A 21394-nucleotide genomic window follows, 5' to 3' on the forward strand; every position below is an offset into this window, starting at 1 on the left:
TAAAGGTCTTCTGTTTCTTCAGCTGAGGGGTGAGTTCATGTGGGTCCCTCTTAATTATATCTTGGATATATTTGTTATAAATATTCCTTATACCTACTCAATATTTATGTCAACATATAGAAAGTGGGTCCCAGACCTCCCTGGTGGCGCAGTGGTTAAGAATCCGCCTACCAATGCAGGGGACACAGGTTGGAGCCCTAGTCCAGGAAGATCCCACATGCCGCTGAGCAACTAAGCCCATGTGCCACAACTACTGAGCCCACGTACCGCAACTACTGAAGCTTGCACGCCTAGAGCCAGTGCTCCGCCACAAGAGAAGCCACCGCAATGAGAAGCCTGCGCACGGCAACGAAGAGTAGACCCTGCTCGCCACAACTAGAGAAAGCCCGCGCACAGCAACAAAGACCCAATGCAGCCAATAAATAAATAAATAAATAAAATTTTGAAAAAAAGAGAGAAAGTGGGTCCTGAAGAGATTTCCTGAATTTTCTGGAAATAATAAGAATAATACAACAATATCTATCATTTATTGTTTACCATAATTTCATTCCTTCATTAAATTCTCATAACAATTTCTTAAAAGCCGTATGTAACAATTATTTTAAAAGCCATGAGTAAAGCAAAAGAAAACAAAAGCTAAAATATTAATTATTTAAAAGGTAGAAACAAATCAGACATCAGTAAAAAAAAAAGATAAAAAATAAATTCAGTCATATAGGAAAGACAGTAATGCTTTCATCTAAAGTTTACAAAGAGAAAAAATAAAATCATTTATCAAAGCTTTAAGTATAAATATTCAGATATTACAATCACCAAACATAGATCTGTGAAGAACGAAAACATTTAGTCCCTCTTCATAGACTTGGGCATTAATCTAGACAACCTCAGGGCGAGGTCCTGCAGGCAAAGCAATGGTACATCCTCCAAGTGGGAAAAAAGAAGGGCCACTTCCCCATCCTATAGCCTATAGTCGACTGGCAAAATTAGCAATCACAATTTGCTTAAACCGGAAAGAGCACTATTGACAAAGGAAAATTATTTTAAATTCAAATGTTAAGGGTTAGACAACTGATGATGTACTTGAAAACATTTTTTAATTTACTTTATTGAAGTATAGTTGATTTACAATGTTGTGTTAATTTCTTCTATACAGCAAAGTGATTCAGTTATACATATATATGTATATATATATATATATATATGCATTATTTTTCATATTCTTTTCCATAGTATTTTATCCCAGGATATTGAATATAGTTCCCTGTGCTATACAGTAGGACCTTGTTGTTTATCCATCCTGTATATAAGAGTTTGCATCTAATCCCAACCTCCCACTCCATCCCTCCCCCACTCCCCTTTTCCCTTGGCAGCCACAAGTCTGTTCTCTATGTCTGTGAGTCTCTTTCTGGAAAACATCATTTTTAAAAGACCATGAACACAGCCTGAGTTTTCCACATAGAAAAATAAAATTTGTCACCAGTCCTCTTAGCTCTGATCTCTCTACTTCTCAAAACAAAATTTTCTCCTAAATGTGGCTAGTGTTTTCCCAGGCCTCACCAGCTCCTACGAAGGGGTCACACCAACAGTGATGGCCCATCTATGAGCTGGCTTACACAAAGGTATGGGTAGGGAGTGGTTCACCACTGTAATGCTGAGAGCTGGCCTTTTCTGTCCTCCCTGCCCCACTCCCTCTCCACCCCCAGCCCCTGCAGATGGCATGTGCCTCTTCCCCTGTAGCCTGGGAACGAGATTTGGTTACCAACCCATATGACAGGGGGAGATTTCCGAGTGGTAAGGGGAAAGTCTGTACATGGAACCCTGCCTCCTGATATCTCATGTACTCAGCTCAATATTATTTTACCTCTTTAGGACACAGCCCAGCCAATATGCAATCATGTATTGTGATTCGTAATAAGAAATACATGTTTGGTCTTTGTCTCCATTTCTGGCACAGAACTCCTAAAACCCTTGGAATGTCCTAGGTGTGGAGAGCAATCGTGGTGACTTTTGCTGGTTTCCAGGAAAACGAACTGCTTGATTAGAGGGTTTGGAACTTTCACAGTGCCACCCACCCTTGACCTCTAGGGAGGGGAGAGAGGCTGGAGGCTGAATCAATTGTCAATGGCCAATGATTTAATCAATCATACCCATGTAATGAAGCCTGCATAAAACCCCAAAAGCTGGGGTTTGGAGAAGTTCTGGGCTGGTGAACATGTGGAGATCTTGAGAGAGTGGCACCCTCAGAGAGCCTGGGAGCTCCGTGCTCTGTCTCCATACCTTGCCATATGCATCTCTTTCATCTTAGGCCCAGCTCTAAACCTATTAAGTTGGAATTTTGAGGGGAATGGGTTTAACTTACTAGGTCTAAATTTTGCCCAAACACCAGAGCTTTTAGTTTACACCCCAGGTGATTCTGATATTGCTTCAAGTTTGAGAAACTGGTGCACAGTACAGCTCAGCACTTATGTCATTGCATAATGATGCTCAGGTGGCCAGGAGTGCTCTGCCTGGGGTGGGTCATCCGCTGACACCCTGCTAGGTAAGTACAGCCCCAATGATGGGAGTGAGGTGGCTCATATTTGCTGTCTTGCTCTGGATAATTGTTGCTGATTTCTCCCACAGTGTTTCATAATATCCCAACTCCAGGAGACAGAAATTGAAGGACCCCAAATCAAGAGTATCATTATTTCCAGTTCAAATACTCGATGTCAGTGCCACCCTCAGGAAGTCACAGCCACACCATGCACCTCCCTTTCCTCACCTATAAAATGTAAAGGCTAAATGAAATGATGTCATTAAGAAAAACTATCCAATTCCTCGAAAAGGGGGGGGGGGGAATAATTATTGTGTGCCTTTTATTTTTAATTGAAATAGAGTTGATTTACAATGTTTCAGGTATACAAGAAAATGATTCAGTTATATATATATCAATATACCTATATGTATATATATATCTATATAGATATTCTTTTTCAGATTTTTTTCCATTATAGGTTATCACAAGATATTGAATATAGTTCCCTGTGTATACAGTAGGTCCTTGTTTGTTCTCTGTTTTATATATAGTAGTGTGTATCTGTTAACCCCGAATTTCCAATTTATCCTTCCCGCCTTTCCCCATTGGTAACCATATTTGTTTTCTATGAGTCTATTTCTGTTTTGTAAATAAGTTCATTTGTATCATTTTTTTAGATTCAACATGTGATATCATATGATATTTGTCTTTAATCTCTATGTCCATCCATGTTGCTACAAATGGCATTATTTCATTCTTTTTTGTAACTGAGTAATATTCCATTGTATATATAGACCACATCTTCTTTATCCATTCATCTGTCAATGGGCATCCATGATGCTTCCACGTCTTGACTATTGTAAATAACGCTGCTATGAACATTGGGGTGCACGTTTCTTTTTGAATTAGAGTTTTCCTCTGTTCTGGAAATATACCCAGGAGTGAGATTGCTGGATCATATGGTAACTCTGTTTTTAGTTTTTCAAGGAACCCTCATACTGTTTTCCATAGAGGCTGCACCAATTTACATTCCCACCAACACTGTGTGTCTTTTCAAGGTCATACTAGAGCATTATCTACCAGGCCCACTCAAGCATCATCTCACTCTCTACAAACACAACTTTGTTTGACTTACTACTTACTGTTAACTTGTAGAAAATAAAGAGCATATGACTTTCGTCCAATAGAGATGTAAATGACATCAGTCCGACAGAAAAGATAATGTACAAAGTTTATACTTTAAGAAATAGAAGTAGGACTTCCTTGGTGGCGCAGTGGTTAAGAACCCACCTGCCAATGCAGGGGACACAGGTTCGAGTCCCGGTCCAGGAAGATCCCACATGCCGCGGAGCAACTAAGCCCATGCGCCACAACTACTGAGCCCACACGCTGCAACTACTGAAGCCCACGTGCCTAGAGCCCGTGCTCCACAACGAGAGAAGCTACCATAATGAGAAGCCCGTGCACCGCAACAAAGAGTAGCCCCCGCTCGCCACAACTAGAGAAAGCCCGCGTACAGCAACGAAGACCCAACCCAGACAAAAAATAAAAGTAAATGAATAAATTTTTAAAAAAAAAGAAATAGAAGTAAAAGCATATACTCAGACACATGGAGGAAAACATAAGAAGAGCCGCAAAAGGCTTAGCAGTTGCCTCATGAAACAGAAAGCAGTTGGCTCAGAAATAGGACTGAGGCAGGAGAATATTGCCTTTAACCATAGACATGTACTATTTTGGTAAGAATCTTCTTTTAAATAACTTCCTAAAGTCTAAGAAATAAAAACTGATGTTTCATTGACTTGAATAATTATTTATTACAACCACTGGTCTCAGGGTTTGGGGGCAGCATCTTTAGTCCCCATATGCCCAGTTGTTCACAAGTCAAGGGACAGTGTCTTCAGGAAACAGCCTTCGCCCGTCACCAACTCTGGTGGCAGAAGATGTGAGCCCCAAAGCAGCTCAACAGAAAAACATCCCACTCAACTGTTTTCTCTATACTTGTGATTTTGGTGGCAAGGTTCTTAATTTCCCCCCTGGAATCCAAAAGCTCCTCTCCCGGTGCATCAAGGCTGTCTGTCGCATCTAGTTGCTAAAAATCCAAAGGAAACAAATCCTTCGATGAATGTTGGCCTGGAGCTCATGGTACTCAAACGTAAGAGTATCTGATACAGCAAATGCGTGAAAATCAGAAGTGCGCCAGGCAATCGCCTGAAAATGAGGTTGCTGCTCACAGGGGCCTTCCATGATTTCATACACTGTGCCATATTGTGTATGTTATTTCTCAAATGCAATGGGTAAACCAGGGGTCCATGGAAGTCTGTTCTCTGGGTCCCACAAGCTATGAGATTATTATGTCTTTGTTTTTGTTTGTTTGTTTGTTTTTTGTCCGTCCTGCGCGGCATGCAGGATCTTAGTTCCCTGACCAGGGATCGAACCCCGGGCCCATGGCAGTGAAAGTGCCAAGTCTTAACCACTGGACAACCTGGGAATTCCATATGTTTTCATTTTGATTACTCTTAAATAAGTTACCAGAATCTCTTGGGGATGACCAGAATGACCACCTTACCCCTGAGCCCAGCCACATGGCACCAGGGCTCATATTAGAGCTTTGTGTGAGTTCCTACACGTGCCAAGTAACAATGCAGGGTGTCCCAGTGCCTGCATGAACAAAGATTTCACAGTAGAGAAAGGAGATGGGAAAACTGAATCATCACACAGCCTGGTAGGATGGCGATGCCATAGCACTCAGAACCACAGTCATGTCACATGCAAATGTGTCATCAGATCCCAGTTGTCAGATGTAACAATTGATAATGTAGCAGTGTAAATTGGCAGATGTAACAACCTGTCACCATTTATTAGCACTGAGTGTAGTACTAAATATCCAATGACTAATTCTTCTATTTGATACTCCAGAACTAATTAGCTTAGTGTTCACTTTAATGTTGACTTTTATAAAACTGCATGTTAAAAATATATTTCACTGAAGAAGAAAACTTTTAAGAATCAAGAGACACTGCATTAAATCAGTGTTGACTGATTGCTTACTAGCGTGCCTAGTAGCGTATGTGGTCTGATTGTCCAAAAGTTCTTTAAAAAAATTTAAGTTACTGGTGCTATTTTGTTGACTGTATTCAAGCAAACATAATTTTCTGCATTTGTAGTATGTCAAAATAAGAAATCTATGATACGCAGAACCAGATCTGAGATACATCCTTCTACAATTATACCCACGGTCAGTTATTTCATTTCAGCAGAATATATCATCTGAAGCATGGCTGGTGGGAAATTTAGGCTCTCTGTTCAAAAAAAAAAGGCAACTTTACTGCAGTTTTTAAAGGGAGTAGGTGGATGGTGAGAATGGCTAAAAGAAAAAAAAGAAAGCAAGGCTATGAGACTATACAGAAAGTAGTCAAATAGTGGTGACTTTTACATGCGATATCCCTCCCACCACCCTATCACCATTGATAAGGGTCCTTCTCCCCTCAGCTAAGCCCCAGTGCCAGACTTACCCACTACGGTGTCCTTATTCAATCACTCTTGGTAATTTCAGATTACTCCTTGTTTCCTATTTCATTTTGTAACAATTTTAGCTTTCTTATCATATAAACACATGGAGTTTATATTTGGTTTTATGGTAACAGATTATTAGAATTAGACATAAATAATTTAATTAAGAATTGGTTTTCTTTACAAGTTCCTAACCCTTAAAAGGATATATTACACCCCTTACAATATACTGGAAACATATAGAGATTATGGGAAATGTAATCCCATTAGGAAAGGAAACAAAGCAAAACAAAAACAAAGATCAGCTCCATGCTAGTCCCAGGATCTTGGGTAAGACTGGTGAGCTCTGAATTCGTGGTTCTTCATAACCACCCCTGGGACAGGTGTTCCTACTGTGTTTTGGGTCCCGATGTCCTTGTACAGATGGCTTGAGAGATGTACAGTTTCAGCTTGAAAGGAGAGCCACACATCACCGCCTCACTCCTGCTTTGGAGCCCACATTCTATTCCTTGGGTGCCACGAGGTCATTGCTTCTTCTCCGTTCATAAAATAAGATGAGAACAGGGACAAGCCCACCTCTCAGCATCAATGTGCAATGACGCTGAGATAATACAGGTGAAAACACTCTGAGAACGAGAAATTAATAAGACCAAGCTGCCACCTCTAGGCTGAGTTAAATCCTTAAATTCATACGGAAGGCAGTACTGTACATTCTCCCCAGGTCCGAAGTGAGAAAGATGGGCTGGCCTCTCTTGGAGGAGGTGATGAACCAGCTGGGAAAGGCCACAGACTCAAAGGTGGAGTTACTGTCTGTCTGGACATGGTAGAAGAGGAAGGGCTTCATGGGCTTAGCTTGGTTGCACAGATCCGGTGTCTGCCGGTCTGGAAACGGGACAGAAAATGCCAGAAGGAGAAGCACAGGCTGTTTGAGTAGTTCAACATTACTTGTACACAACATGTAAATGTTCCAAAGTTTGAGCAACCCTATCCATCTATTAGAGCAAGCCTAGAAAAACCCATTTCAAAGGAACAGCAGAGTGGGCACACATGAAATCTCACCTTCCTGCCCCCCACCCTCAAATCCAGAGATGGCATGGAGTGACACAAGGCACAGGCTCATGAACAAGTGGCCACCGTTGAATGACAAATTGGAACTCTCCCGGCACAAGAGGCTGCGGGGACCACCCCACCCCCAGGAAAAGGAAGGAAATGCAAATTTGCTGCAGGAAGCCAAGGTCTTCCCTCACCAAAGCTGCATCCGTGAGAGCCCCCCTCCTGCAAGAACCACTGCTCTGCCAAAGGACCGCCAGGGTTTCCAATGAATTGCCAAACATATGAGAAAGGTCAGAGCCATGAAAAAGGCACAAGAGGGTCTAACAAATCAAAGGACTTGCACTCAGAAAAGCAAAGTATATAGAACAATCAGAAAAGGTTTCTATATTGTATATAGAAGTATATTTGTAGATGTATATATTTATATATTCACATATCATTCTACTTAGGTAAGATAAGTATTTCTAAGTAAATTGCATTATGTCCAAGATCCCCAAAGAGACACAGGAATGGTTCATAATTCAGCCACATTCCACCCTGAGTAGGGAGAATTCTTCCAAAAGATTCCTTTATTCAGTTAATAACTTCCAGTTAATCTATCCAATTCTTTGAGCAGCCAAAAACCTAGGAGTCATCCTTGATATTGCTTTCTTAGATCCCTCAACATTTAACCCAGCAGCAAGGCCTGTGAGCCCTATTTCCGAAATCTTTCCTGAACTGAGCCACCTCTCACTCCCTCCACTACACCTGCTCCGTCCTTACCAGCCATTCTCCACAAAGCAGTTGAGTTAACTATAAACTGAAATAATTGAATAAATAAGATCATGTTACCTTCCGGCTTAAATGTCTTGAATGATTTTCTAATTATCACAAAATTCAAAGTCTTTAACAAAGCCTGCAGGGTCAACACCATGCAGCTCTTGCTTACAGAGCTGAAAATGTACTGTTCGGTCCTCATCTTCTTAATCACACCCCACATTCACTCTGTCAGCAAAGCCCATTGACTCAATTGAAAATATTTCCAGAATCTGACCGTTTTCTTCCTACCTCCATGCTATCCCCATATCCATCAGATCACACTTGGATCACCTCAAAGCCTCCAACAGGACTTTCCCCTTTGCCCTTCACACTCGGCTATCAGGTAGCAGCCAAAATAATCCCTGGTGGTCCAGTGGTTAAGAATCTGTCTTACAATGCAGGACATGCCGGTTGGATTCCTGGTCAGGGAACTAAGATCCCACGTGCCACGGGGCAACTAAGGCCTCACATGGCAACTACTGAGCCTGCGGGCCACAACTAAAGAGCACACGTGCAGCAACTACTGAGCCCGGGCGCTCTGGAGCTCACACACCACAACAAAGAGCCCTCATGCTGCAATGAATGATCCTGCACGCCGCAACTAAGACCCAATGCATCCAATAAATAAGTAAATAAATAAATGAATAATTTTTTAAAAAACCATATGTCCGTTCATGTCACTTTTCTATTCAAAACATTCTAACAATTTGAATTGATTGAACTTGCCCTCACTGGACACTGCTGGCTCACTCCTTTGCCTCCTCTCCCATCTGCTAAAATCTCACCTTTGCAATAATGCCTGCTGTACTATTTACCACACAGCCAGACTCCAGCTGTTTCTGGCACTGCCAGTCTCTTTACCCGGCTCTAATCGTTCTTTCCCAGGAGACATAACACCCTTTCACATGCCACAGATTTACCCATGATTATACTTCTTATGGACCATTTCTCTTCTCCCACTAGAATGCAAGCCCCAGGAGGGCAAGGCTCTTTGCCATTCTGTGCACTGATGATTCGCAAATGCCCACAACAGTGATGGAGGCCAGTAAGAACACACACATTTGCTGACTTGGATTATATTGAATTGCAGTAAACAGAAGTTTCAGAAACAAATTTTTACTAACAGGCAGTTATAAAGAAGAAAAATGCAAAACCAAGAAGAGAGCCTCAGAATTAACATAGTAAAGATTGAAATTTCATAAAAACACAATAGAAAGATAATTTAGCAGGCAGGGTGCGAATTAAAAGGTAATCATGGGGCTTCCCTGCTGGCGCAGTGGTTGAGAATCTGCCCGCCAATGCAGGGGACACGGGTTCGAGCCCTGGTCCGGGAAGATCGCACATGCCGCGGAGCAAGTAAGCCCGTGTGCCACAGCTACTGAGCCTGAGTGTCTGGAGCCTGTGCTCCTCAACAAGAGAGGCCGCGATAGTGAAAGGCCCGCGCACCGCGATGAAGCGTGGCCCCCGCTTGCCACAACTAGAGAAAGCCCTCGCACAGAAACGAAGACCCAACACAGCCATGAATAAATAAATAAATAAAAATTTTTTTAAAAAAAGGTAATCATGACCTGGGATGTTGAACCAACAAGTTCTCCCAGAATGAAACATGAAAAAAAAAAGGACAGAAAGTATGAGAAATTAGGTGAGATATTGAAGTGAGATCTCGAAGTTCCAATAACTGATGAATAGGAATTCAAAAAGGAGAGGGGAGGCAGAATGAAGGAGAGAATATACTTGAATAAACATTCATAGAGACATGGATGGACCTAGAGTCTGTCATAGAGAGTGAAGTAAGCCAGAAAGAGGAAAACAAATATTGTATATTAACTCATGTATGTGGAATCTAGAAAAATGGTACAGATGAACCTATTGGCAGGGCAGGAATAGAGATGCAGACGCGGGGAATGGACGTGTGGACACGGGGGGTGGGATGTATTGGGAGATTGGGATTGACATATGTGCACTGCCATGTGTAGAACAGATAGCTAGTGGGAATCTGCTGTATAACACAGGGAGCTCAGCTTGGTGCTCTGTGGTGACCTAGATGGGTGGGACGGGGGGTGGGGTGGGAGGGAGGTCCAAGAGGGAGGGGATATATGTATACATATATGTGATTCACTTCGTTGTACAGCAGAAACTAACCAGAACGTTGTAGAGCAACTATACCCCAATTAAAACAAACAATGGCTAGAATGTCTCAATATTCAAGAAAGACGAGTCCTCAACTAGGGAGGGGCAAGATAAATCAAATTAAAGTCTATTGCAGGCACATTATTCTAAAGGAGGAAGGGATAAGTATACTTAAGAACAGGAGGATATTTCTTTTTTTAATTATAAAATTAGATTTCCTAACAAATCAACTTCTCAGAAAAGAAACTGAGGTTTTTCTACATTATTTTTCTTAGTCACTCACCTTCAGCTGCAATTTGGGCTGTCCTCCGACGTCCTCACAATGCAGCCACATTTCTGGATTCTGTATTCCCAAATAAATGGGAATCCCTTTGTCTTTCTCAAGAGAGCCTGGATTCCTGCATGGGGCAACAGTGACAGTGACTGTTAGATAAGAGGGGATATGGTGTCAGTGCCCCTTTGGAAGGCAGCTATGTTCACCACTATACCACCAATGCACACAGTCCGTGCCCTTTTGAAGTCAGGAAAGACCAGGATCTTCCAGGCAAGGCTGGAAGAGACCTTAAGAGTATAATCCCTACTACCCCAGACCCACAAAATGGCCAGCCCCATATTCATTCATTCATTCATTCATTCACACCAAGCACCAATCACTGCCCTAAGAAATGGAGCAAACACAAAGAGTTAATCAGAGGGCAGACCCCACCCTTGAGATTTTCACACCTCTGCTTGAACACCTGGAGGTGAGACGCTCCAATCCCAAGCAGCCCCCCTTAGCCTTGGAGAACTCTGTTCATTGACAAGTATTGCCTAATGTCATGTTGAGATCTGCCTTCCTGTGCTATCCAACCAATTAGTCCTCTTAGGACACCAGAAGTCTGGCAGAACAAGCTACTCCTCTTCCCTAAGACAGGCCTTCAGATCACTGAAAGCAGCTCTCCTCCTCCCCAGAACGCCACTCCACTCTCTCTGCTCTCTTTGCCCTGGTCCAAGACACCCCTTCCCAGGCAGGTGTGGAATTCTTCCCCCTCCAGGTGAGCCCTGTTATAAAGCCACACTTTTAACAAAAGGCTGCGTACCAGTATCCCAGCCACACTGAAGTGCGGGGGATCACGTCACAAGGATCAACCACATGGTGGTTGATCAACCACAGGGATCAACCTCCAAGGATCAACCACACGGTGACCTCTCACCTACCTGGAGTCACACCGTTGCTCCATGGAACTGCCACAAGGGTCTGACCCTGAAGGAACCACACCTGCTGATTCAAGTCAAAGACTTCCCCAAACCGAGGTTTCTCCATTACTATTTAAATAGAAAAGAATAATGAAGAAACATGATTAAGGTTGCTTTACCAGATGTTAGGAGAAAGATTATCTACTCCAGGCCTTTCAGGAAGGACGGTTCAGGGTTTACACATCAAAACTGGCAGCTCTCAAATGGCCCATCAGCTCAGCCTTTCTTTCCAGTAAAACTATGAGCTCTGGTGTGGAGAACAAGGCTGTAACTGGTCTAAGAGTTAGACCATAAATGAGTTAAACCTTCATCTCCATAAGTACACATGTGTCAAGGCCCAGCTACTCACTTTCACAGCCACTTCGTATTTGGCCCAAGGCTAGATCTGAAGCTGGAGCAGTGAAAAAGAAATGGTCCTCACCCTCGCGGCCCAGTGGGAGATGGACAGCATTGGGTGGTAAGATCCATATACAGGGAGGGGCAGAGAAGGCTGCGGTGTCCAGAAGAGACAGGCATGAGTGTCCCCAGTCTCCAGACGCCATCCCAACATTACCTGTACAGACTAGTTCATGGGCTTCCAGAACACCTGCCATAGCGGGGTTGTCTCGGCACCTGTGAGGACATTGACAGGAGATCTGAGTCTCAGGAGGCATTTCCAGACCCTCCCAGGATACTGGTTCTTAAGGTCCTGATTCTGGGCAGGGACCTGGGAAGCCTGGCCTGATACCAAGCCCTCGTCAGAAGATCTAGGCCACTTCCTGGGACAAAACCTCAAGGCAACCTTAGGGAGGGGCTATCAAGCAGAATTTTCCTCCACCCAGAGATCCAGCCAGGGACAGTGTCCCCCTAGGGGTTCCAAGGCCAGGCATGACTTTTGACCTTAAATACCCTACAGCTCCCTGATGTCTGTGTCTCCTCCTCCCAGCAGCCCTCCCCACTCCCACTGGCAAATTTGTCTGCCTGGGAACAGGGGAGGGACCCGAGCCAAGGCAGCTCTGCCAGGATCCTAGCAGCTCCCCAGTAAGAAGCAGCTAGCTCCACACAGGACAAGACATGGACCCAGCCTGGTGTGGCTCCACCCCTTCACTGAGCCCTAAAGCACAGAAAAGAGGGATGTATAAGGGTCAAGGGACCTTTCAGCTATCCGCTGGCAAGAACCTTTATCAAAAGTGCAGGGGACTAAATCACAGCTCAAGCAGCTCCCGAGAGCAGTGACGGGCTCTGATAGAGTGGGGAACACTTATCTGGAGAGCATAGGGAGGTGCCAGCTTCCTCAGTGGGGAGGAAATCACAGCGTCAGTATGAGGATGACCTGTCTGGGCTCCCTGAGAAGTAAGCACCAAGCCAAGCCCTACCAACAGGGTTAATGACAGACCCTGGGTTTCTCAGGAAGGGGAGACTGAGGGACTTCCCCAGATCCCAGTTCTCCTGCTGAGTCACTCTGAAGCTAGAACTGGACATGCAGGCTCTAAGTGAAGGGAATCCATCACCTGGGCCCAGGAAGCTTGCCCACTGCAGTTTCACTAAGAGAGTCCTGTGATGGCAAAATTAGCTGTGGGCTCAGGCAGGAGCCATATGGCATTCCTGGCCACCCAACTGTTCCACTTCGGGCTGCCCGTGAGTGGAGGGTTAGGCTAAAAGTCCCTCCCCCACTCTTTCAGCCCCTCAGAGATGCACCTCTATCCTCTTGGGAGCCACAGGCATTGAGCAGCACACCCTTAACTGAGATAATCCTGGTCCCTGCTGCCCCCAAATATAGTGGACTCCAGACCAGCCTAAGGACTAACGAGGTAGGTAGTGATTTCTCCAAAAACTGAGCCCCAGTTGCCAACTTATTCCTCACCCTCTGCTCCAGTAATGCAGGCCATTTGTAGGTTCTCAACAAATGGTAGTTATTTTTCTATATGTTTGTTACACAAACACACACACACACACACACATAATCTGCTGAGGTCACGCATAAAAATTTTCTGAGACGAGTTAATTTGACTGAAGTGAGTTTCAGAAGGCAGACTAGAAGCACCTAGAGCTTCATATTCACCTGGGAAAAAAAGTGCCAAGAATAAGACAGAACCTTCTAGGCAAGCACCTCCATGAGCCCCTCTTCCCAACCCTGAAAAGAGTCTCCTTGCTCAACCTCTCATACATTTCACCCCCATCTCCTTTTTGGCCTTAGAGGGACATAGTCTTTTCCTGTTGAGGTCCCAGTCCCATCACTTTTGGTTTCTGGAGGGCAGTTAGGAATTTAGACACTTCTGTTCAAAGCCAAGCTCAGCCATTGTCACCCCTTGAGTCCCCTCCACCCAGCTGAAGAGTCTCTCCATTATGCGTCAGTCAACATATCCCCTTTCTTGGGATGTTTACCACAAAACAGCATCGAAAAGGCTCCATCTTCTGGCCCCCAAATTCCTTAGGTCTCTGTTTCAATCAGAATTCAGTCTGGAAAGCAGAACCCACACAAGGAATTGCAAACAAAGGGAATTGTACACAAGAAACTGGTAACACACATGTCAGAAGGCTGAAGAGTAAAAAGGAGTGGCCGAGGTATCCCAGATAGCACCCAATGTGGGAAGGAATCAAGAGGAAACAAAAGAATCTAGAAGCTCAAAGGAGGAAACTTGTAGGACTGATACTTAGACCTCAGGACGGGTTCCTCTGCTGAACTGATGCTCAGACCTGTGAAAAGAGAGTGTAGTCCGCTGGGCACATGAACTGCAAAGGTGGAGATGAGGGGTCAGCCCCGGAGATGCTCCAAGGGCCCAAGAGACACAACACAGACAGCTGTATTTCCATTGATTCAGAAGCCTTTGGGAGCAGGTTGGTGCCATCACATGCAAGAAAGTAATAGTCACTTAAAGAAGACAGAGGTCATTATGACATTTTACAATGGCTGTGTGACCTGGGGAGAGACGGTGTTTTCTGTTCACTTCTTCAGCAGGCTTTATTTGTCTGTCCTCCCAGGCTGATTAATAGCAGAGCTGATTTTTTCTTTCAGTTCTGAGCAAGTTTTGACTCTCAGATTCTGACTTTTTTTGGAGGGGATGGGCCTGAGGGGGGGAAAAAAAAAGTTGATGCTAAGATCTACTATTAATAGTTTTGTTACTTTTCACCTGAGTTGGTAAATTATTTAATGGAAGAGTACATGTAAAACTGGCAAATTCTGAATAAGGCTTGTATTTCAGTTAATATTGCAATATCAATGTCAATTTCCAGGGTTTTGACAATGTACTGTGGCTGGGCAAAATAAAATAATACAATACATATTTTTTAAAGCTTTTGGGGAAAAAAAGGGGCGGGGGAATTCCCTGGCCGTCCAGTGGTTAGGACTCCACACTCTCACTGCTGAGGGCAAGGGTTCAATCCCTGGTCGGGAAACTAGGATCTCACAAGCCACGCAGCCAGAAAGAAAGAAAGGAAGGAAAGGAAGGAAAGAAAGAAAGAGAAAGAAAAGAAAGAAAGTAAGAAAGAATGAAAGAAAGAAAGAAAGAAAGAAAGAAAGAAAGAAAGAAAGAAAGAAAGAAAGAAAGAAAGAAAAGAAAGGAAGGAAGGAAGGAAGGGAGAAAGGAAGGAAGGAAGAAAGAAAGAAAGAAAGAAAGAAAGAAAGAAAAGAAAGAAAGAAAGAAAGAAAGAAAGAAAGAAAGAAAGAAAGAAAGAAAGAAAGAAAGAAAGAAAGAAAGAAAAGAAAGGAAGGAAGGAAGGAAGGGAGAAAGGAAGGAAGGAAGGAAGGAAGAAAGAAAGAAAGGAAGGAAGGAAGGAAGGAAGGAAGGAAGGAAGGAAGGAAGGAAGGAAGGAAGGAAGGAAGGAAGGAATAAAAAGAAAGAAAGGAAGGAAGGAAGGAAGAAAGGAAGGGAGGAAGAAAGCAAGAAAGCAAGAAGAAAGAAAAGAAAGAAAGAAAAAAAGAAAGAAAGAAAGAAAGAAAGAAAGGAAGGAAGGAAGGAAGGAAGGAAGGAAGGAAGGAAGGAAAGAAAGAAAGAAAGAAAGAAAGAAAGAAAGAAAGAAAGAAAGAAAGAAAGAAAGAAAGAAAGAAAGAAAGAAAGAAAGAAAGAAAAGACTTTGGTGTATAGCTTGGATTTTCCATGCCCAGATAAAGATTGCAAAAGCCTACGTATGATGGTGACATGTGTCTTCTTTAGCCTCAGCCTCTTATTCCACTTGATCTTGACGTTTTCCTGGCTCCCCAACATTCAGAGCAACCAGTATTCCCAGAATTATCAGCCATCTGCATCCATTCTGAAGTCCCCAGTTTCAACTTTAGTGTGAATGAGTATCAGAGAAATGAGAAGGAATAGTACTGATGATGGTAAGAAGGAAGAACTGAGCCACTAGGGTGAGTAATTGAAGAGCAGAGAGTCCATCTACTAAAGAAATGGACCAGAACTTTTGTCTTAGAGCAGAATGGATGATTACATGATCCCTTAGCTATATTTGAGAAGACTGTTAATATTCATGCTGATCATAAAAAGTAAAGAATATGGTTCTGTTTTATAAACATAGCCCAGTTTGCCAGATTCCACTAATGTTTTATTGTCACCTAGAACAATGAAAATTATGCACACTGTTAAGTGTGGCTTGAATTGAATTCAAGTAAGTATTCATAAAGCCAAAGGTCCTAGACATGCAAATAATTTGAAGAGATCACTAAGTTCAGATTCCAATTTCCAAGTTCTAAGATAGCATCATCCACCCTTGTTTGGTAACAAGTCCCAGTTACCAAACCAGTCTGCTCACTTAACATGTCCATCATCTTAATAAGTTGAGGAAACATCAATGGAAACCAGCTAGAATAAGAGAGCTTGATCATTCACTACCACTGGAATCTCTAGATCTCTTCACAGTCTCCGCAATGACTTATTCATGTAACCAAGTTGACAATCACAAGTAATAAAGCGTGAAGCAGTAGAGGTTATCTGGCCCCCACAGTTGACAAATACACAGAATCAAATTAATGGTATCAGTAGAACTAGGCTTGATCCAGGGCTCTCTGCTACAGTGTTCACCAGTGCCCTTGGGGTTCCTAAGAGGACCAAAGCCACTGTAGTTTAGATTCTATCACAGCTACCTTCAAGCAGGACAGGCAGCCTGGGCTGGGTATTGCTACTGGAAAAAAACCGGCACTCACCTTCGTTCAACTAATGGGGCAACATGATATGTATCATGAACCACAAAGAATAGCATGGAGCCTTTGGTACTCTAGTCGATTTGGGAAAATACCAAGGAAATTCCCAGGGCAGCCTCTGCAGTACACACTTTACCCAACGTGGGTGGGATGATGTAATTGAACTTGCCCAAACCTCTGCTCCTCCAAACAGCCCAAGCCCATTGTCTAAGACTTGCATCCCTGTGGGCTGACCTATCACATCTCCCCGAAGCTAGTTTCTCCATGAAACCCCAGGTTTTAGGAGTTGGGCCAAGATGCTATTTAACAGCTTCCTCTCTCTCATGAAAATGAAGGACAAATGAACAAAAATAACCTCCAAACTACTCACCAAAAATGGCAGAAATAAGTAGAAGCATTAAAAGCACTAAGACAAAAGAACCAACTACACAGGACCAACATAAAGGGGTATTTTTCTAAATTTAAAACAGCTATTGACCCAGTTGTATGCTTATGATGTGCAACCAAAAAATAAAAAGCAAACAGTAAAACCTTAATTGGACAGCTTGTGGTACAACACTTAAGGAAAGGTTGTAGGTTAAATGCCTAAAGTTTGAAATTCCCATACAAAAAGTCAAATGCCAGAGTACTTTTAGCCTTTGCCCAATGATCACACAAAATGCAAAGCCATGTAAGAAAATATGGTAAGCTGATCATCATCAAAATTTTAGAATTTGGGGCAAACTTGGACAAAACACACCATGGAAGAAAGCTAAAAGATAAGGTACCTTTGGGGCTTCCCTGCTGGCACAATGGTTAAGACTCTGCCTGCCAATGCAGGGGACATGGGTAAGATCCCTGGTCCAGGAAGATCCCACATGCTCACAACTAGCCCATGAGCCACAACTACTGAAGCCCACGTGCCTAGAGCCAGTGCTCCACAACAAGAGGAGCCACCGCAATGAGAAGCCTGTGCACCGCAACAAAGAGTAGACCCCGCTAGCCGCAACTAGAGAAAGCCCGCACACAGCAGTGAAGACACAACACAGCCAAAAAAAAAAAAAAAAAAAAAGTAAAATTAATTAATTAATTAATTAAATTTTTAAAAAAAGATAAGGTACCTGGGAGAAAATATTTGCAACACATCTAACAAGTTAATAATTAATATCCAAAGTTTTTTAATTGTTCCTACTAATCAATAAGAAAAATGCAAATAATTCTATAGGAAAAATGAGTGGCAAATGTAAAAAGCATTTCACTGAGAAGAAAATGTAAATATCCAGTAAGTAGAAGTAATTATAGTTAACCATACTAGTAATTAGCAAGATGCCAATCAAAGCAATAATGAAATTCAGTTTCCACCCATCAGGAAGGCACAAATTAAATAGATAATAGGCCATGGTGTGAGGAAACAGATTCACTCACTGGATGGATGGATGTGTGAATCAGCACAGCCTTTTTGGAAAGCAATTTCTCAGAAATTTAAAAGGTATGTACCCTTGACCCATCAATTCTACTTATGATAATCTATTGGTTAAGTTACCTTCAGCTTCAAAAGCTAGAAAAACCCAATTCAAAGTGGCTAAAACAATAAAAATACTTACTAGAGCACATAATTGGAAGCCCAGGAGTAGTGTAGGATCATGGTTGCTGATGTGATAGTTCTATGACGTCAGCAAGGATCAGCATTTGTTTAATTCTCTCTGAACTGACTTACATAACATAGGGTCAGTTTCCTTCAGGCTGTAAGATAATTGCCTTTGACCATCAGAATTGCATGCTCAGTCATTTATATCCTTCAAGGAAAAGAATGTCTCTCCCACATCAAAGTCTCAAGAATGTTTGGGTCAACTTGGGAGCCATGCTGTGTCAATCAGCTTCTAACAAGCAACATAGGATGCATTCAAATTTAGCAATTTGAAGTAAACATAATGAAGGAGTTATTTACAAAGATGTGGGCAGAGTATAGCGAAATCCCAAGGCATAGTGCAGAACCCCAGGGCTTCTAACAGTAGGATACACCCTTTACCACCCATAGGCTTGAAGGGACAAGAGGAGGAAATGATTACCAGAACCCAGAGAGAGAGCTTTGTGGAGATGGCCATTTAATAGAAGTTATGACCTTTGTCAAGAAAACGTCAGGCGAATTTGCAGCAACATGGATAGACCTAGAGATGATCATACTAAGTGAAGTAAATCAGACAGAGAAAGACAAATATCATATGACATCACTTATATGTGGAATCATAAAGAAAATGATACAAATGAACATATTTATAAAACAGAAATAGACTCACAGACATAGAAAACAAACTTACGGTTACCAAAGGGGAAAGGGGGGAGGGATAAATTAGGATTTGGGATTAACAGATACACACTACTATATATAAAATAGATAAACAACAAGGACCCTATGCATAGCACAGGGAACTATATTCAATACCTTGTAATAACCTATAATGGAAAAAAACCTGAAAAAGAATATATATGTGTGTGTGTATGTGTGTGTATATATATATATATATATATATATATATATATATATATATATATATAACTGAATCTCTTTGCTGTACACCTGAAACTAACACAACATTGTAAATCAACTATACTTCAGTTTTTTAAAAAAAGTCAGGCCGGGTGACCCCAGAAGGGAGGAACCAGGAAATAGATACCCTGACCTCACCCCTTCCCACCATCCAATTTCCTTCCAGTGTCTCTTGAGGGGTAATAGAAGTCATCCAGCATCATCCAAGTCTTCCATCCCTCTGGGTCATGGTCTTCCTCCAGGGGTGAGAAATCTGTATTCCCTATCCCAAGCAAAATATAAAAAATTATCAGCTTCTGAATCATCACAAGTTAGGTCAATGTGGTCATACCCACAAATGAAACTCTTTTTTTTTTTTAATTAATTAATTAATTAATTTTAATTTTGGCCACGTTAGGTCTCTGTTGCGGCACGCGGGCTTTCTCCAGTTGCAGCGAGCGGGGGCTACTCTTCGTTGCGGTGCATGGGCTTCTCATTGCTGTGGCTTCTCTTGTTGCAGAGCACGGGCTCAGTAGTTGTGGCGCACTGGCTTAGTTGCTCCACGGCATGTGGGATCTTCCAGGACCAGGGCTCAAACCCATGTCCCCTGCATTGGCAGGTGGATTCTTAACCACTATGCCACCAGGGAAGTCCCTGAAGCTCTTTTTTAAGCCATTCCCCCATTCCCGGTGTTATTCATATAAGGGGGTTAGAGGAAAAGGCAGGAGTGGGGAAGAAAAATTAAGCAGTCAACTGATGCACTCCTTGAATCCATAGCTACTCACTAGGTCTAATTTGGTAACCATGTTGCCTTTTTCCACCACTCATTCCATGTTCCCCCTACCCTCTACCAGTACCTCGGCTGATGCGCTCCTTCACCATGAGGGTGAATCAAGCCTTCATTTCTGTGGAATCAGAGTCCTTTGTGTTCTTCTTTATTGGGTGCTGCAGTTTTCCATTGACTAAAACTACTGGGCAAGGGACTAATAAGACATGTAACAAGACATGCTCCAGGAAACCCCTTAGATTCCAGACATAGTCCTGTTTACCTTCACTGAATAGTAGCAACCCAGTTTTCCCAGAGTAATCAGGATCAATCACCCCAACCAGTAAGGTGACTCCTTTCTTCCTGTTTATTCAGTGACAAGAGGAGCCTAAATGGTCAGGGGCAATCTTGGCTTCCAATTCCTCAGATCTCGTTTCCTCAGATCCATATTTGTTGGACAGCCTAACATCAGACTTTAGGTCTCAGAGATCACACAAACATTTACTCCTTCTAAAATTGGAGATCATAATGGCCTTCCAGCCTCCTTCACAGTAATGATATGCCAATGACATGGAGATGATACACGCAAGCCTAAAGGCAAGAAAGAAAGTATTTAAAGTTAAAGAACAGGGGAGGACCTTCAAGATGGTGGAGGAGTAAGACGTGGAGATCAGCTACCTCCCCACAGATACATCAGAAATACATCTACATGTGGAACAACTCCTACAGGACACCTACTGAACACTGGCAGAAGACCTCAGACTCCCCAAAAGATATATATATTTTTTCCTTTTTCTCTTTTTGTGAGTGTGTACGTGTATGCCTCTTTGTGTGATTTTGTCTGTATAGCTTTGCTTTTACCATTTGTCCTAGGGTTTTCTCTGTCTGTTTTTTTTTCTTTTTTTGTACACTTTTTAGCACTTGTTATCATTGGTGGATTTGTTTTTTGGTTTGGTTGCTCTCTTCTTTCTTTCTTTCTTTCTTTTTTAGTACTTTTTAAATTTTTTTATTTTTCATTTTAATTATTTTATTTTATTTTACTTTATTTTTTTCTTTTTTTCTCCCTTTTCTTCTGAGCCGTGTGGCTGACAGGGTCTTGGTGCTGTGCCTCTGAGGTGGGAGAGCCAAGTTCAGGACATTGGTCCAGCAGAGACCTCCTGGCTCCATGTAATACCAAAGAGCAAAAGCTCTCCCAGAGATCTCCATCTCAATGCTAAGACCAAGCTCCACTCAATGACCAGCAAGCTGCAGTGCTGGACACCGCATGCCAAACAACTAGCAAGACAGGAACACAGCCCCATCCATTAGCAGAGAGGCTGCCTAAAATCATAATAAGGTCACAGGCACCCCAAAACAAACCACCAGATGCGGTCTTGCCCACCTGAAAGACAAGATCCAGCCTCATCCACCAGAACACAGGCACCAGTCCCCTCCACCAGGAAGCCTACACAACCCACTGAACCAAACTTACCCAATGGGGGCAGATACCAAAAACAACGGGAAATACGAACCTGCAGCCTGTGAAAAGGAGACCCCAAACACACTAAGTAGAGCAAAATGAGAAGACAGAGAAACACACAGCAGATGAAGGAGCAAGGTAAAAACCCATCAGACCAAACAAATGAAGAGGAAATAGGCAGTCTGCCTGAAAAAGAATTCAGAGTAATGATAGTAAAGATGATCCAAAATCTTGGAAATAATAGAATGGAGAAAATACAAGAAACATTTAACAAGGACCTAGAAGAACTAAAGAGCAAACAAACA

The 21394-nt window shown here is 42.6% G+C and overlaps 1 protein-coding gene across 1 annotated transcript; it reads right to left on the reverse strand.

Annotated features, from left to right (window-relative positions):
• Positions 1 to 6698: 6698 nt before the first annotated feature.
• Positions 6699 to 19746, reverse strand: LOC137777406 (interleukin-36 gamma-like). The gene is made up of 6 exons (XM_068564172.1): positions 19722 to 19746; positions 19024 to 19147; positions 11796 to 11854; positions 11204 to 11311; positions 10286 to 10429; positions 6699 to 6907 (listed from the first exon to the last, which is right to left on the reverse strand). The coding sequence occupies exons 1-6, from the start codon at positions 19744 to 19746 to the stop codon at positions 6699 to 6701; spliced, it is 669 nt and encodes a 222-aa protein (XP_068420273.1).
• Between the last annotated feature and the right edge of the window lie 1648 nt (positions 19747 to 21394).

Source organism: Eschrichtius robustus, chromosome 15 (genome assembly GCF_028021215.1).
Source record: "Eschrichtius robustus isolate mEscRob2 chromosome 15, mEscRob2.pri, whole genome shotgun sequence".
Lineage (NCBI taxonomy): Eukaryota > Metazoa > Chordata > Mammalia > Artiodactyla > Eschrichtiidae > Eschrichtius > Eschrichtius robustus.

What these genes read in the sequence shown, in the direction of transcription:
- LOC137777406 (XM_068564172.1), bottom strand. Translation starts at nt 19,746, where the DNA reads ATGGTGAAGGAGCGCATCAGCCGAG. An exon ending in GAAGGAGCGCATCAGCCGAG is followed by an intron (nt 19,148 to 19,721) that starts GTACTGGTAGAG and finishes TGCTTGGGATAG; the next exon opens with GGAATACAGATTTCTCACCC. An exon ending in AAATTGGATGGTGGGAAGGG is followed by an intron (nt 11,855 to 19,023) that starts GTGAGGTCAGGG and finishes ATGTCCTCACAG; the next exon opens with GTGCCGAGACAACCCCGCTA.